Source organism: Bubalus bubalis, chromosome 9 (genome assembly GCF_019923935.1).
Source record: "Bubalus bubalis isolate 160015118507 breed Murrah chromosome 9, NDDB_SH_1, whole genome shotgun sequence".
NCBI classification, from domain to species: domain Eukaryota; kingdom Metazoa; phylum Chordata; class Mammalia; order Artiodactyla; family Bovidae; genus Bubalus; species Bubalus bubalis.
In genome coordinates, this window is record NC_059165.1 from 56,777,702 (window position 1) to 56,794,372 (window position 16,671).

The 16,671-nt window shown below is 35.5% G+C and overlaps 1 protein-coding gene and 1 long non-coding RNA gene across 9 annotated transcripts in view; one reads left to right on the forward strand and one right to left on the reverse strand.

The window, feature by feature from the left end:
• Nucleotides 1–15,164, forward strand: part of NR3C1 (nuclear receptor subfamily 3 group C member 1) — a 119,407-nt gene extending 104,243 nt beyond the window's left edge. For all 8 annotated transcript variants that reach the window (XM_044947527.2, XM_044947530.2, XM_044947526.2 and 5 more), the window contains exons 8-9: nucleotides 10,279–10,436; nucleotides 11,012–15,164. In XM_044947527.2, the coding sequence (XP_044803462.1) occupies nucleotides 10,279–10,436; nucleotides 11,012–11,164 (311 nt within the window). In that variant the 3' untranslated portion in view covers nucleotides 11,165–15,164. The remainder of the gene's footprint in view (nucleotides 1–10,278; nucleotides 10,437–11,011) is intronic.
• On the reverse strand, nucleotides 14,899–15,631 carry LOC123335060. The gene is made up of 2 exons (XR_006553341.1): nucleotides 15,600–15,631; nucleotides 14,899–15,271 (listed from the first exon to the last, which is right to left on the reverse strand). It is a non-coding gene; the product is annotated as an uncharacterized LOC123335060 (long non-coding RNA).
• Between the last annotated feature and the right edge of the window lie 1,040 nt (nucleotides 15,632–16,671).

Sequence of the window (16,671 nt, forward strand, 5' to 3'; positions counted from 1 at the left end):
CTCACTCAGTTGTGTCCAACTCTGTGACCCCCATGGACTGCAGCACACCAGGCTTCCCTGTCCATCACCAACTCCTGGAGCTTGGTCAAACTCAGTTACTTAGTCAGAAATTTTAGTTATACAATGATTAATAAACGTTAAATCCAATGACATATTTCTTATACTATGTATAAGAAATTATGGATGGGACCTAAATTTAAAAGGTTTTGCACAGCAAAGAAAACCATAAACAAAACAAAAAGACAACCCACAGAATGAGAGAAAAAATTTGCAACCAAAGTGAACAAGGGATTAATCTCCAAAGTACACAAACAATTCATGCAACTCAGTATCAAAAACCAAACAAATCAAAAAATAGGCAGCTCTAAACAGACATTTCTCCAAAGAAGACATACAAATGGCTAAACAGCACATGAAAAGATGCTCAACATCACTGATTATTAAAGAAATGCAAATCAAAAGTACAATGAGGTATCACATCAGTCAGAATGGCCATCAAAATTTAGAAGTAATAAATGCTGGAGAGGGTGTGGAGAAAAGGAAACCCTTTTACACTGTTGGTAGAAGTATCAATTGGTACAACCACTATGGAGAACAGCATGTGTTCTGCATGCTGAGTTGCTTCAGTCATGTCCAACTCTGCAACCCTATAGACTGTAGCCCACCAGACTCCTCTGTCCATGGGATTCTCTAGGCAAGAATACTGGAGTAGGTTGCCATGCCCTCTTCCAAGGGATCTTCCCAAGGCAGGAATTGAACCTGCATCTCTTACATCTCCTGCATTGACAAGCAGGTTCTTTACCACTAGCACCACCTGGGAAGCCCCAGTATATAGGTTCTTTCAAAACTAAAAATAGAACTACCATATGATCTAGTAATTCCACTCCTGGGCACAAAACCAAAGAAAACCACAATTCCAAAAGATACATGCAGCACTCCAGTGTCCACTGCAGCACTGTTTATAATAGCCAGCAACCTGGAAGCAACTTAAATGTCCATCCACAGAGAAATGGATAAATAAGATGTGGTACATATATACAATGAAATATTACTCAGTCATAAAAAAAGAAGTAATGAACAAAATAATGCCATCTATAGCAACATGGATGGACCCAGAGTCTGTCATACACAGTAAGTCAAAGAAAGACAAATATCACATGATACTGCTTATATCACTGTGGATGGTGACTGCAGCCATGAAATCATAAGACAACTGCTTCTTGGCAGGAAAGCTAGACAAACCTAGACAGTGTTAAAAAGCAAAGACATCACTTTGCTGACAAAGGTCCAGTAGTCATGGTACGACTGTAAGAGTTGGACCTTAAAGAAGGCAGAGTGCCAGAGAATTGATGCTTTCACACTGTGGTGCTGGAGAACACTCTTGAGAGTCCCTTGGACAGCAAGGAGATCAAACCAGTCAATCTTAAAGGAAGTCAACCCTAAATTTGCACTGGAAGCACTGATGCTGAAGCACCAATACTTTGGCCACCTGATGTGAAGAGCCAATTCATTGGAAAAGACCCTGATAGTGGGAAAGACTGAAGGCAAAAGGAGAAGCGGGCAACAGAAGATGAGATGGCTGGATGGTACATTACATGTACTGATGTAATGTACATGAACTTGGGCAAACTCCAGGAGATGGTGAGGGACAAGGAGGCCTGGCGTGCTGCAATCCATGGTGTCAAAAAGAGTGAGAAACAATTGGGCAACTGAACAACAACAACATTGCTTACATACAAATGAAGTTATTTACAAAACAGAAATAGTCATAGTTGTAGGGAAAAAAACTAAGGTTACCAAAGGGGATGGGTGGGAGGGATAAATTGGGAAATTGGGAAACATACACACTACTGTATATAAAATATAATAACATACCATACAGCACAGAGAGCTCTACTTAATACTCTGTAATTACCTGTATGGGAAAAGAATCTAAAAAAAGAGTGGCTACATGTATAACTGATTCACTCTGCTGTACAGCAGGAACTAAGAATATTGTGAGTCAACTATACTCCCAATAAAAATTACTTTAAAAGAAAGAAATTATGAAAGAAAAGGATGACCTACAAAAAGTGAGCTTGAGTACTATTAAAGAATTGGTTAATGCAGCACTGGAGCTGGACTGTTGGACAGAGGTATTTTATCTAGAAAGGGACAACACTATCTTGAAAGTGTTATGTAAATAAAGTAAATTGGTATATGAACTTCGGTGAGACTACTTTCAGCAAGCAAAGGCAAACTAGAAAACTTCGGGAAAATACAAAGTATCTTGTCTATATTAGTAAAAATGTGGCATTTCCAACAACTAATGAAAGAAGGTCTGTGAACCAGCAGGCATTATAAACTTTATAAGATGCGGAGTTGATAGCTGAATACCTCTTTCATATAAATAGCGTTCCAATTTTTTAAAGCCTTCATTCCATTAGTAACTGTGGTTTCAAAGTGGCTAAATAATCTACAGATGGTGTACATGACTGTGCTTTATCACTCAGTTGTGTCCAACTCTTTGCTGACCCCTTGGTCTGTAGCCCACCAGGCTCCTCTGTCCATGGGGATTCTCCAGGCAAGAATACTGGAGTGAGTTGCCATGCCCTCCTCCAGGGAATCTTTCCAACCCAGGGATCAAACCCAGGTCTCCCGCATTACAGGCAGATTCTTTGCTGTCTGAGCCACCAGGGAAGCCCCTTACATGACTACATGACTATATCTATTTAAGTGTTTCCAAAGCACACATCAACCTTAATGCTTTCATACTATTTTTGTTGTTTAATGTCATAGGACTTAAGGAATATTAGTGATATTCCAAAGTAAGAAAATTTTCCACAACCCATTTTAAAAAAGCTAATTTTTTAAGGTTACCTGTAGCAGTACCCTTGTTAAAGCAGTGAGCTTGATACTGTTGAAGTAAACAGTTAAGGTTCTGATAATGAATTATTAGGGTTGATAATATCCAGGTACAGGTTCTTTTGCTTTTTTTAAAAAAAAGGGGGGAGCTTAGAAGGATGAAAATATGTATCTTAAGATATAATTAGACTGCTACCCTGACAGAACACTAGAAGTGTCCTAACCTTCCATTAAGATACGCTGAACTTAAAAAATTTAACACTACATGCAGGCAGGCACCTGAAGAGAGGAGCTGCACTTGAAGCTAGCTTTCTCTTAGAGGGTAGTTGCCAAGACTGGTAAATTAGTATATTCAGTAAATTTAAAGACAAGTGCAATTGGTGGGAGGGGGGGAGATGGATCTAAAGGCAGATTAGACATATTTGTAGAGACATTTAAGCTGAAATATACATCTAAAGAAGTTAGCCAGTATACATTTTTAATGTGCATTTGTGTATATGTATGAACAAAGATAAGAGTCATGATTGAGAGAGAAGGTCTAAAACAGTACTTCACAACTCTTTTCACATCATAATAACATAAAAAATAGCATTCATTTACAGCACAATGATGTAAATGAATAAAGCTTCCTGCAACCAGTGGTGACCAGCATAGCAGATCATTAACAACACATTAGTAACCCATTCATATGGTCTTCTTATAATCAAAGATCCAAGATGAAAGGTGAAAAGATACTATACAAAGAGATAATGGCTGGAAACTTTCCAGACAGCAGCAATTGAAAGTGAAATAATTTTTTTCAAAAAGCTAAGGGGAGAGAAAAACTGAAAAAAGAGAGTGGATTTCCAATTTAAACTCTCACAGTTAAACAGTTTGGCAGTTATTGCTCCCATCCTCACAAATAAGAAAAAGCTAGGCAAACTGACAATAACTTTTTTAAAGATCCATCTGAGAAGTAAGGTCACAGGACAAACCACTAACATCAAAATCTGGAGAAACAGGCAAATACAGAGGACCACAGCCAAGATCAGCTTCCTGGAAACAAAAGCTACTGGACCCAGTAACGCAGAAACACTTATGGTATCTTTGATGTATTTGTGAAGACCAAGTAAGGAATAGCTGTAGTGTTAAGAACCCTGATATCAGGGCTTCTCTGATAGTTCAGTTGGTAAAGAATCCACCTGTAATGCAGAAGACCCTGGTTTGATTCCTGGGTCATGAAGATCTGCTAGACTTGGGCTTCCCTTGTGGCTCAGCTGGTAAAAAATCCACCCACAATGCAGGAGGCCTGGATTCAGTCCCTCAGTTGGGAAGATCCCCTGGAAAAGGGAACAGCTACCCACTCCAGTATTCTGGCCTGGAGAATTTCATGGACTGTATAGCCCATGGGGTCACAAAGAGTTGGACATGACTGAGCGACTTTCACTTCACTATATAAGAACTCTGAAGACCCAGTCTTCAGGGGTTCCCCCCCACAGTTCTCTGGGGTTTACCTTGAGAAACCCCACCAAATTCTAACGATGAAGATCAGAGACGATCCCTTTCTATCCTAGGGGAAAGGGCAAATAGGCAATTCCAGTCCCCTTTACCTTCCTATCTCAGGTAAGAGAGATAGTAAAAGGAAGAGAAGAAATATTTGAAGCAATAAAGGCTGATAAATTTCCAAAATTAATGACAGACACCAAAACACATCCAGGAAGCTCAGAAAATATCCAGAAAGATAGATAAATACCAAAAAAAGCTGCACCTAGGCATATTGTACTCAAACTACAGAAAACTAAAGACAATAAAGGAAAAGGCCAGAGGGGAAAACAGGTTACCATTCCTTATAAAGGAAGGATATAAATTACATTAGAATTCTCATTAGTAGAAATCATGCAAGCGGGAAGGTAGTAGAGTGAACTATTTACCGTTAAAAGAAAAAGATCACCCATGATAGATTCAGCATCCACTGATGAGGTTTTAAGGTACCTACAGTACCTATAAAAATAGTACAGTGTTATTTGAAAGAAGATGTAGATTAGTTGTAAATGTGTATTTCAAATTCTAGGGCAGCCACTAAAAACAACTTTTAAAGGAAGTCATAATTGATACACCAAGAGGAAACAGAATCACATGAATACTCAGACTAGAAAAGGCAGAAAAAGGAAATAAGAAAAATGAATAGATAAGTTGCAAACATGGTAGAGATTAATGTAGATATCTCAAACAATCACTTTAAATTTGAAAGGCCTAATATACACAGTCTTTTTTTTTTTTAATGAAGGTCAAAAGAGAATTTGCCACCACAGATCGTCAGTAAGTAATATTAAAGGATATACTTAGGCTAAGGGAAAGTAGTAGCTTGAAGATGGAAAACAGAATAAAGAAAGTGGTAAATATTTAGATACATTTAAACTAACTGTAAAATAACAGTAATAATGGCTTTGGGAAGTTATAAAATAGAACTAAAGTACACAATAATTACATATAGGCAAAGAAGAAAAAAGGAGCCTTTGAAAAGTTAAAGATGAGTGTTTAAATTTCTTAAAGAGTATACAAAGTACATTATCAAACCATGAGGGCTTTGGGGGAGAACATGGTAAGAAAAAAACAATCCAAAAGAATAAAAGAAATGAGAGATAAGTTGAGGGCCGAGGGGAAGCATAAACAAAGGCATGATAGGAGGAAGTAACAAATACACTGATTGTACAAATAAGTTCAAATATATCAGCAATTTCATTAAATGTAGATGGACTAAATGCTCCAAGATAAAAATATACAGAAAGTGCAAGCTTAGTTTTAAGAAAACACTCCAACTCTGCTATTTATAGGATATATATATATAAATAAAGATGTTGAATAGCTGAGGTAAAAGGATATACTACACATAGTGTAGTATATGGCATACTACATGCCATGTAGTATATGGTCTTCGTGGCATACTTTCTGTAAAAGGCCAGATGGTAAATGATTTCAGCGTTGCAAACAATCTCTGTCAGAGGTATTCAGTTCTGCCCCTTGTGACATGAACATGGTCATTAACAATGCTTAAAGAGTACAGGTGTGGCTGGGTTCCAATGATACTTTATTTACAAAAACAGGCTACAGGTAGTAAGGGGCCATTGCTGACCACTGTTTTACCCAAAAGCAATCTGAAGCAGCTATATTACTATAAAAATAAACACTAAGGCCCCCCAAAACAGTTCTATATTTAGAGATTTCACTACATAAAGCATTGTACTCACGAGAAAAATAATTCTGAATATATGGCCCCAAACGACATAAAGCAAAAATCCCAAGGAATATTTGTGGTAACCTGGGATGGATGAAAGTCTTCTAAATATAAATACTGAATAGGTTTCTCACCTAATTTTTACAATGAGGAAAACCAGCATGGGAAAAAAGTTATAAATAAGAAATCATTATTTTAAAAATCAGCAATAACTAGATTACCTGTAATATAATCATGTGTAAAAATTAACCCACTCTGAACATGGGTCTCACACTCCTGAGTAAGTGGCCTTCGTTTGCACTAACACTGATATCCTAAAGGTGTCAAGTTTGCTTTATGGAATCAAAATATTTTCATATGTAGTTTTTGGTCTAATCCTAATCAAAATCCAGTAAGAGTGATATACTACATTAACCAAATGAAGGATAAAAATCTAAGTGCAGAAAATGCATTGACAAAATTCAACATCCATTTATGATAGAAAATATCAATAAACCAGGTATAGTACCTGACCATAATAAAGGCCATATATGACAAGCCCACAGCTAACGTCATTACTCAATGGTGAAAAGCTGAAAGCTCTTCCTCTGAAATAAAGAATGAGGCAAAGATGCCCACTCTAGCCACTTCTAGTCAACAAAGTTCTAGCCAGACCAATTAAGTAAGAAAAAGAAAGAAAAAGCATCCAAATCAAAAAGGAAGAAGTAAAAATTCCAACTGGGGTGGGCACATCCTGAGTGTTCTAATTATTACTGCCTGTTTAACTGGAAGTAAAACCATTAGGAAAAAAAACATTTTTAAGAAGTCTCTAGGGCAGTGTTGAGAGCTATGAAATATATTTTACTTCATGACCCAGTACATATGTGTTATATATATATATGAGTGAAATAAAATGTTTATGAAATATTTACCCTTAAAAAAAAAAAGAAGTAAAACTATTTGCAAATGATTTGATTTTATATAGAGAAACCCTAAAGATGACATCAAAAAATACTGTTCGAACTAGTAAATTCAATAAAGTTTCAGGATACAAATTCAATTTACAAAAATCTGTTGTGTTTCAATGCATTCAAAACAAACTAGCAGTAAGGGAAATTAAGGAAACAATTCCATTTACAGCTGCATCAAAAAGAATTTAAAAACCTAGGAATAAATTTAACCATAGAGGCAAAAGACTTGCACAATGAAAACTGTAGGACACTGATGAACAAAACTGAAGAAAACAAAAAATAAATGGACAGTCCGTGCTTATGGATTAGAAGAATTAATAGTGTCAAAATGTCCTTACTATTCAAAGTAATCAACAGATACAATGCAATCTCTATAAAATTCCTATGGCATGTGTCACAGAAATAGAACAAATATTCCTAAAATTTGTATGGAAGCACAGAAAATCCAGAATAGCCAAAGCAAACTTGAGAAAGAACAAAGCTGAACTTACGCCTTGGTTTCAAACTATATTACAAAGCTGTAGTCATCCAAACAGTATTGTACTGGCACAGGACCACTCACATAGATGAACGGAACACAACTGAGAGCCAAGAAGTAAACCCACAATATATGTGTTATCAATGAATTAATGACAAAGGAGCTAACAATATACAATGGGAAAAGGGCAGTCTTTTCCATAAAAATGTTGGGAAAACTAGATCCAAGAGAATGAAACTGGATTACCATCTCACACCATACACAAAAGTTAACTCAAAATGGATCATATGGACTTGAATATTTGTTCTGAAATCATAAAATCCCAGAAGAAAATATAGGCAGTAAGCTCCTTGATGTCAGTCTTGAGGTTGATTTTTTTGGCTCAGACATCAAAAGCAAAGGCAACAAAAGTAAACAAATGAGACTATATCAAACTAGATAGCTACACAGCAAAGGGAACCATCAACAAAATGAAGGGGTAATCTGCCAAATGAGAGGAAGTATTTGCAAACCATGTATCTGATAAGAGGTTAATATCTACAAATAAAAGAATTCATACAACTCAACAGTAAAAGAATATCTGGATTTTTTGAATGGGCTTAGAACCTGAACAGGTATGTCACAAAGACATACAGATAATCAATATGTATATAAGAAGGTGCTTTACATTATTAGTCATCTGGGAAATGCATGCAAATCAACAGTACACTGAAATACCACCTTAACATCAATTGGGAAGACTATTATAAAAACATCCAAAGACAAAAAGTATTGGCAAAGGTGTGGAGAAAAAGAAGACCTTTGTGCACTCTTTAGGGGATTTAAATTGGTGCAGCCACTACAGAAAACAGTATGGAGGTTCTTTAGCAAATTAAAAATAGAATTACTATATGACCCAGTGATTTCCCTTTGGGGTATTTAACCGTAGAAAACAAAGAAATTAACTGGAAAAGATACGTGCACCTTCACATTCACTGCAGAATAATTTATAATAGCCAAGATATGAAAACAACCTAAATGTCCACTGATGGATGATTCAATGAGATATTATTCAACCATAAGAAAAAAATGAAACTTCACCACTTGCAACAACATGGATGGACCTTGAGGGCATTGTGCTAAGTGAAATCAGTCAAAGAAGACAAATACCACATACATCTTACTTGTACATGTAATCTAAAAACAAAAGCCCATGGATACAGAGTACAAATTAACAAATACCAGAGGTGTGTGTGTTTGAGGGTGGGGGTGTTGGGGGATGAGAGAAATGAGTGAAGGGTTTAGAGAGTACAAACTTCCAGTCATGGAGATGTAATGGTGTCCAAGTTAATAATATGATATTGTATATCTGAAAACTGCTAACAGTAAATTTTAAAACTTTCATCACAAGAAATAAAGTTTTGAAACAATTTATAGTGATGGATGTTACCTAGATTTGCTGTGGTGATCATTCTGCAGTATATACAAATACTGAATCATCATGTGTACACTTGAAACTAATACAATGTTACACACTAATTACATCTAAATTTTAAAAAATAAATTTTTAAAAATATATTTAATTCACTGAGAAAGAAAGGAGGAGTAGGAAACAGGGGCTCAGGGAGGTTATACTGAAGTCCACCTGGCAAGTAAGAATTAAAAAGACTTATCCTAAACACACTGCTTTTCCTCTGTTCTAGCATTTTCTAAGATGTCAGTAGAAATGAAGTTTACGTTTGGAAAAGGATTTGTTCCCCCTCTTGGAGAGAGGGCTTCCCTGGTAGCTCACACAGTAAAGAATCTGCCTGCAATGTGGGAGACCTAGGTTCAATCCCTGGGTGGGAAAGATCCCCTGAAGAAGGGAATGGCAACCCACTCCAATACTCTTGCCTGGAGAATTCCATAGACAGGGGAACCTGACAGGCCCCAGTCCATGGGATCCCTGGAGAGTGCATAATTATAGCTCTAAGAAGTCCTGAAATCCAAAAATCTGCCTAACTTGGTATTGAAACATCTAGTTTTGCTAAATTCTGATCATCAAATCCTTTTCCCCCTAATCATTATTAACACAGAACCAGAGTTCCTTGGAGCACACTTTAAGAAATGTAGTATCCACACGTCATAATCTCTGCAAGACCAGTGAAACTATGATTAATCTTAATCCTCTGTTCACAGTCCTTCTTCCTAGTATTGTTTCCTGAAGAGTACTCTGAAAAATTGATTTTGTACTAATTTTATGATCCATGAGGTATTTTCTGTATTTCTATACATAAGGAAAGGCAGATATTTGCTCCCCAGTAAAGCATACATATAAACCACATAAAAAAATTGTTTGTTTTTAGATTGGAATCGTATCAACTCAGTATGTTAACACATTAATGTACTGCATGCTGATTTTAAGGTCCTAATTGGTTATATCACAGATATTCCAAGATGTAATTGGTGGAATAAACACTACTGTTGAAGCCATCTGTGTCTTTACTAGAATTAAACTCAAGGGCAGAATGACAATCAGTGTATTATTTGTTTGGTCTTCAAACTAGCTTTGTGAACTAAGGAGGAAGGTGTTTACTAGATCCATTTACAGATGAGAAACAACATGATAAACCCAAAGTTACATCCTCCAATTTTCTATTATCCCATATTCTCATGTGGCTATAGTTTCATAAGCCTTCAAAATGCTTATATTTTAAGAGTGCATTAAATACAGTGTAAAACATGAAATGATCTATTACTGATAAATGTCCTATCTGTATATATGAAAAGTTATCACAAGAAAATTCTTTAATTGATTACAATTAATCTTTTAGTTCCCAAGGAAGGCTTGAAGAGTCAAGAACTATTTGATGAAATTAGAATGACCTATATCAAAGAGCTAGGAAAAGCCATTGTCAAGAGGGAAGGAAACTCCAGTCAGAACTGGCAGCGGTTTTATCAACTGACAAAACTCTTGGACTCCATGCATGATGTAAGTGTCAAACAAAAAATCCAAGTATCAAAAGAATTTCCTGAGACATAAAGTATGTCCTGGTTAGTGTATATAATTATATAGCAATAGTTTTGGGGTCCCCCCACTCATTGATTTTGGTCATGGTTTAATTTCAGGCTGTGAAGTTCAGTTTGGCACACAATTCTCCTAAAGTCAATTATGAAATACCATTTCATCTAGTCATATGCATCTAACATCAAGATACTAGTACATAATGTAATGGCACTTTTTTTTTTAAAGGTATAATTCCCTGTTTCTGTATGAATTTATCCAGTAAGTTTGAATGTGTCCTTCATATACTGTGGTATCACAATTCATCATGAAACACTTAATTCCATATAATTCTATATACAATTTAAGAAATTCAAAATGTCTTTGGTAACCAAGTGCTCATTTTATTTAAGTAAATTTCTTTCTTACCTGGGCAATTCTAGCAGATTGGTATATTCCAGGTCAGAAATAAAAAAAAAGGGGGGGGGGAGGGGCAAAACAAGCATGCGATGTCTCTACTGCTAAGTTCTTAAGACTGATCATCACTATATCTTCTCTTGCAGGTGGTTGAAAATCTTCTTAACTATTGCTTCCAAACATTTTTGGATAAGACTATGAGTATTGAATTCCCAGAGATGTTAGCCGAAATCATCACCAATCAGATACCAAAATATTCAAGTGGAAATATCAAAAAACTTCTGTTTCATCAAAAGTGACTGCCTTAATAAGAAAGGTTGCCTTAAAGAAAGTTGAATTTATAGCTTTTATTGTACAAACTATCAATCTGTCCTGTAGCAGTTTTACTTTTTTGTTTTTGTCTGGATTTTGTTTTTGTTTTGAATATGCACTACATGTGGTTTAAAGAGGGCCAAGACTTGGCAACAGAAGCAGTTGAGCTGTCACTTTTCAGTGATGGGCTAAGTAGAAAGTGAGAGTTGGCGGATCCCCGAAATTAGAGCCAATAACGTGGGTGTATAAGCTCCACTTTCAGAGAAGGATGGCACCTAAACCACCAGTGCCCGAAGTCTGTGTGATCAACTTTCTGCTCATACTTTTCACAGTTGGCTGGACAAAATTTTTTAGACTTTTTGTTGGTATATTTCCCCTGTATAGCTAGGATAGCATTTTTTTGATTTATGCATGGAAACCTGAAACAAAGTTTACAAGTGTATATCAGAAAAGGGAAGTTGTGCCTTTTATAGCTATTACTGTCTGGTTTTAACAATTTCCTTTATATTCAGTGAACTACGCTTGCTCATTTTTTCTTACATAATTTTTGTATTCAAGTTATTGTACAGCTGTTTAAGATGGGCAGCTAGTTCATAGCTTTCCTAATCGAACTCTAAACATTAATCTTCTGTGTGAAAATGGGTCGGTGCTTCTAACCTGATGGCAGTTAGCTATCAGAAGACCACAAAAATTGACTCAAATCTCCAGTTTTCTTGTCAAAAAAGCTCATATTTTGTATATATTTGCTTCAGTGGAGAATTATATAGATTGTGCAAATTAACCGTCCTAACTGGTGTAGAGCACCTAGTCCAGTAACCTGCTGGGTAAACCGTGGATTGCGAAAGACTAATTAAAAAAAAACAAAACTACCAAGAGGCCCTGTTTGTACCTAACGCCCTACCTATCTCTGCAATGGTTAGATGGGAAGAAAGGTGGTAAACTGTCTTTCAGGACCTTCTGCTGTAGTTTGTAAAACTTCCTAAAAGTTATAATTCCAAATAACCAGCTGAAACACAGTTGAGTGTTTTTAACCAGTCCAAGTTAATTCCTCCCACTAAACTTTACCCCCTCCCAAAAATCTCTAATATGGCAAAAGTGGCTAGACACCCATTTTCACATTCCCATTTGTCACCAATTGGTCTTTCTTTCCTGGGGATACAGGAAAGCTCAGCTACTGATTTTTTTGATTTAGAACTGTATGTCAGACTTCCATGTTCATAAAACTATACATCCCTCACAGCCTTATGTGTGCCATAGAGTTTAATGAAAGTCATGTGAATTTCTCCTTCTCACTGTTGAGAATTATCATTTTAAACAAGATAGAAGCTGTAGTAGCCCTTTCTGTGTGCACCTTACCAACTTTCTGTAAACTCAAAACTTACATTTACTAAGCCACAAGAAATCTGATTTCTATTCAAGGTGGCCAAATTATTTGTGTAATAGAAAATGGAAAATCTAATATTAAAAATATGAAACTTCTAATATATTTTTATATTTAGTTATAGTTTCAGATATATATCATATTGGTATTCACTAATCTGGGAAGGGAAGGGCTACTGCAGCTTTACATGCAATTTATTAAAATGATTGTAAAATAGCTTGTATAGTGTAAAATAAGAATGATTTTTAGATGAGATTGTTTTATCATGACATGTTATATATTTTTTGTAGGGGTCAAAGAAATGTTGATGGATAACCCATATGATTTATAACGCGTGCAAGCATTCATACAGGCAGCAATGGTCTCAGAAACCAAACAGGTTTGCCCTAGAGGAAGAGGGAAATGGAGACTGGCCCTGTGCACCATGAAGGTTATTGAGGCTCTGTCCCATTCAGATAAGAGAGGAAGTAATCCTCTGCCTCCCAGAATGACCACCCTTCTCATTCCAACAGTGCGTCTGTCTGCACAGGTTTAGTTTACTAAATCTCCCCTTGCGCTAAAGTGTGTTAACAGGACAGAAAGGTGGTGCTTACACACTTAACAGGCACCATCACATACAGCCTCCCCAACAGTTTAACAGTTTGGCAATAATATGCATAGAGGTACCAGCAATATGTAAATAGTGCAGAATCTCATAGGCTGCCAATAATACACTAATTCCTTTCTATCCTATAAGAGTTCATTTCCTAATAAAATGAGGACATGTTTATGTTTTCTTTGAATGTTTTTTGAATGTTGTCTTTTTCAGTATTTTGGAGACGTTATTTAATAAAAATGTAATCATTTGCTTTTTGAATGCTCTCTAAAAAGGGAATACTCCTTTTGTAATTCTTTAAATTGATCTCAAAGTATTTTAAAATGATTTGTAACCCAGCTGGATGTGAAATTTTTGGTGCCTAAGAAATATTGCTTGAATATTATCAGTGATAGTGTTAAGTTTCAAAAAGAGCTTCTGAAAGATAAATTATTTATAGTATTATCTGGTTAAAATCAGAAGGCGTACCACACATTAATCTTAATTTTAGCCCCAACAACCTTGGCTCCTAAAAAATCGAGCTCAATGAATAAAGACAAGTGCACTTTGTTGTTAAAAGGAAATGGACTGACATTCATGAAACTATAGGAAGCTGTACATTAAATAGAAAAAGAAGCCGTGACCTTTTAGAAAATGTAGGAAAGAAGAAATTTACCTTAATTGTGTGTGAGTGTAATTATGGACTTAAGTGAAGAAAGCTATGGTGCTATCTGAAAGGAGCTTCATTTTCTATATATTTGGTATGTTGCCATCCCCAACTATAAAAGTGTATAGTAACTTTAGTGACAGGTGACATGCATAGATGAGTCACAACAAATCCTGAAAAGTATTTTTAATTACTGGTGGAAAAAGGGACCCTCTCTGTGTTTTTAGGTCTTGCTGCAGGATACAAGACAAGTGTTTTGGGGATATATATTTATACCCAATTGTCTAAAACTATGTGAGGGGAACCTAAAAGTGCACCTGCCTTCTCCTTGGGGGGGGGGGGGGGGGGGAACAACACAGCAAAAGGAAAACACATATGATTAGTGTCTATGAAGAACTTTGTATTTAGCATAGGATGAGCTCTGGATACATATATAAAGGAAAGCCAAGCTCACTTCAGAATGGAGGAATGGGAGAAAGAGCAACTCCAATTTTACATATCTACCAATACAACCAGTTATCATTAAGTCTTATCATTTTAGTTCTCTGTTAAATATCCTAAAACTACATCACCATGGAATGGACATCATTATTATACTTTGATCTGTCAAAAGTTAAGAACTATGACAGACAGCCCTCAGTAAGATTTTGATCTTGCTAGATCACTGAAAGGACTGCAGCTGTATATGAATGTGTTTTTCTGTGCCTGGTTTGAGAATTAGGAGAGAAACTAAGAGTGGAAGGAGGACATGTTAACCACTTGGAATGGAAGTTTATCGTTTTCCAGACTATGGTCAGTCAGCCTGGTCCACCAAGGATTAGTGACCAGGTTTTTGGGAAAGGATTAGCTTCTCTAGCAAATGCCTGAAAGAAGGATTTTATTTTCTGATGAAAGGCTGTATGAAAATACCCTCCTCAAATAACTTGCTTAACTACATATAGATTCAAGTGTGTCAATATTCTATTTTGTATATTAAACAAATGCTATATAATGGGGACAAATCTATATTATACTGTGTATGGCATTATTAAGAAGCTTTTTCATTATTTTTTATCACAGTAATTTTAAAATGTGTAAAAATTAAAACCAGTGACTCCTGTTTAAAAAATAAAAGTTGTAGTTTTTTATTCATGCTGAATAATAATATGTAGTTTAAAAAAAAAGTGTCTTTTTATCTACGCAGTGAAATGTCAGACTGTAAAATCTTGTGTGGAAATGTTTAACTTTTATTTTTCATTTAAATTTGCTGTTCTGGTATTACCAAACCACACATTTGTACTGAATTGGCAGTAAATGTTAGTTAGCCATTTTACAGCAATGCCAAATATGGAGAAACATAATAAAAAAAAATCTGCTTTTTCATTATATGACTCCAACATGCTTTTGTAGAACTCATGCAGTTTCACTTTTCCTGCTGCTTTTCTTCCCTCTTCTATCGAAGGTAGAGTTATCACTTCAGGGAGCTTACACTGCTCAAGAGGACATTTAAATGTCAATGTGGCAGGTTTACATGCTCATACGGCATAAATCCAAATTGAGCTTAACCCTGGCACCAAAGACCCAAAAACTGTCCCATCTGTGCCTCAAATGTGTATTTATATATTACATAAAATACCATTAAAATGCTATTTTATGTAAACAAACTGATTAGCTCATCAAGATTCTTACCTTACTTAAATTAACATCAATTCTTTCTCCAAAAAAGGACATAAACATTCAGTAAATACAGCAATACTGCATATTATAGACAATAAAGGCAAAAGGGGTAAAATGGTAAACCAGTTATTCTGTACAATTTACGGTATTTCCAAAAGCATAATGTGTCCAATCATGATGATCTAACAAACTTCCCTATAAACACTCTTCTCTCTACATGTGACCTCCACCCCTAAGGAAAAGGTATTACAATTTCAAAACCAAGTCTATCTTACCTGTTATATGTGTACTAAGTATTTGCTGTGTACCCACTATATGATAAATACTGAAGTTCAAATATGAACAAGAAAATTACTATTCCTACCTTCAGTCATTTGCAAAAGTATGTAAGAAGCCTCCCTTCCCAGTGTCTTACTAGTATGTATACATATTATTGCTTTACTATTCATTTCAAGTATTAGCCTTACATTTGTAGAATACTTTCACATATAGCAATTAATCCTCACCTACCCAATAAACAAATGAAATAAAAAACACATGTATACCTGTGGCGGATTCATTTTGATATTTGGTGAAACTAATACAATTATGTAAAGTTTAAAAATAAAATTTAAAAAATAAATAAATAAAAATAAGTAGAGATCAAAAAAACAAATGCTAAGGAACATTAACTCCATTTCATAAAAAGGGAACAAGCTCAGAGTTTAAACACCTGATTCATAGCTGCTAACCCATTTTATTGAAATCTGAATGAAAAATCTTTGTAATGAGGCTGTTTACCACGTCAGAGAATATGGCTCTAGTCTACAAATTCCAAGGGAACTGGGGTTGCTTTTCTGTTTTTAAATGTGTGTTTTACATTAACTGAGCACTTACTTTATGCCAGGCATCATGTTTCAATATATTACCTCATTTAAACTTAGAAACTCTATAAAGTGCTACTGTAGACCTCATATAAGCTAACTGTATTTATATGAGACAACTGTGGCTTAAACAACTAACTTACCTAGGTTACAAAGCTTGCAAGTGGTTAAGCAGGATTTTTTAGGTCTGTCTTTTGTTTGTTTGTTTTTAAATACTGGGCATCTGGCTCCAGAGTCCATGATCTTAAACGTTACTGAGAAATTATTAATATGAAGCTCCTAACTAGATTAAATGAGCCAATGTTGAGCATTCTATGTCAAGCCTTTGACCTAATCTCATTTAACCTAATCAT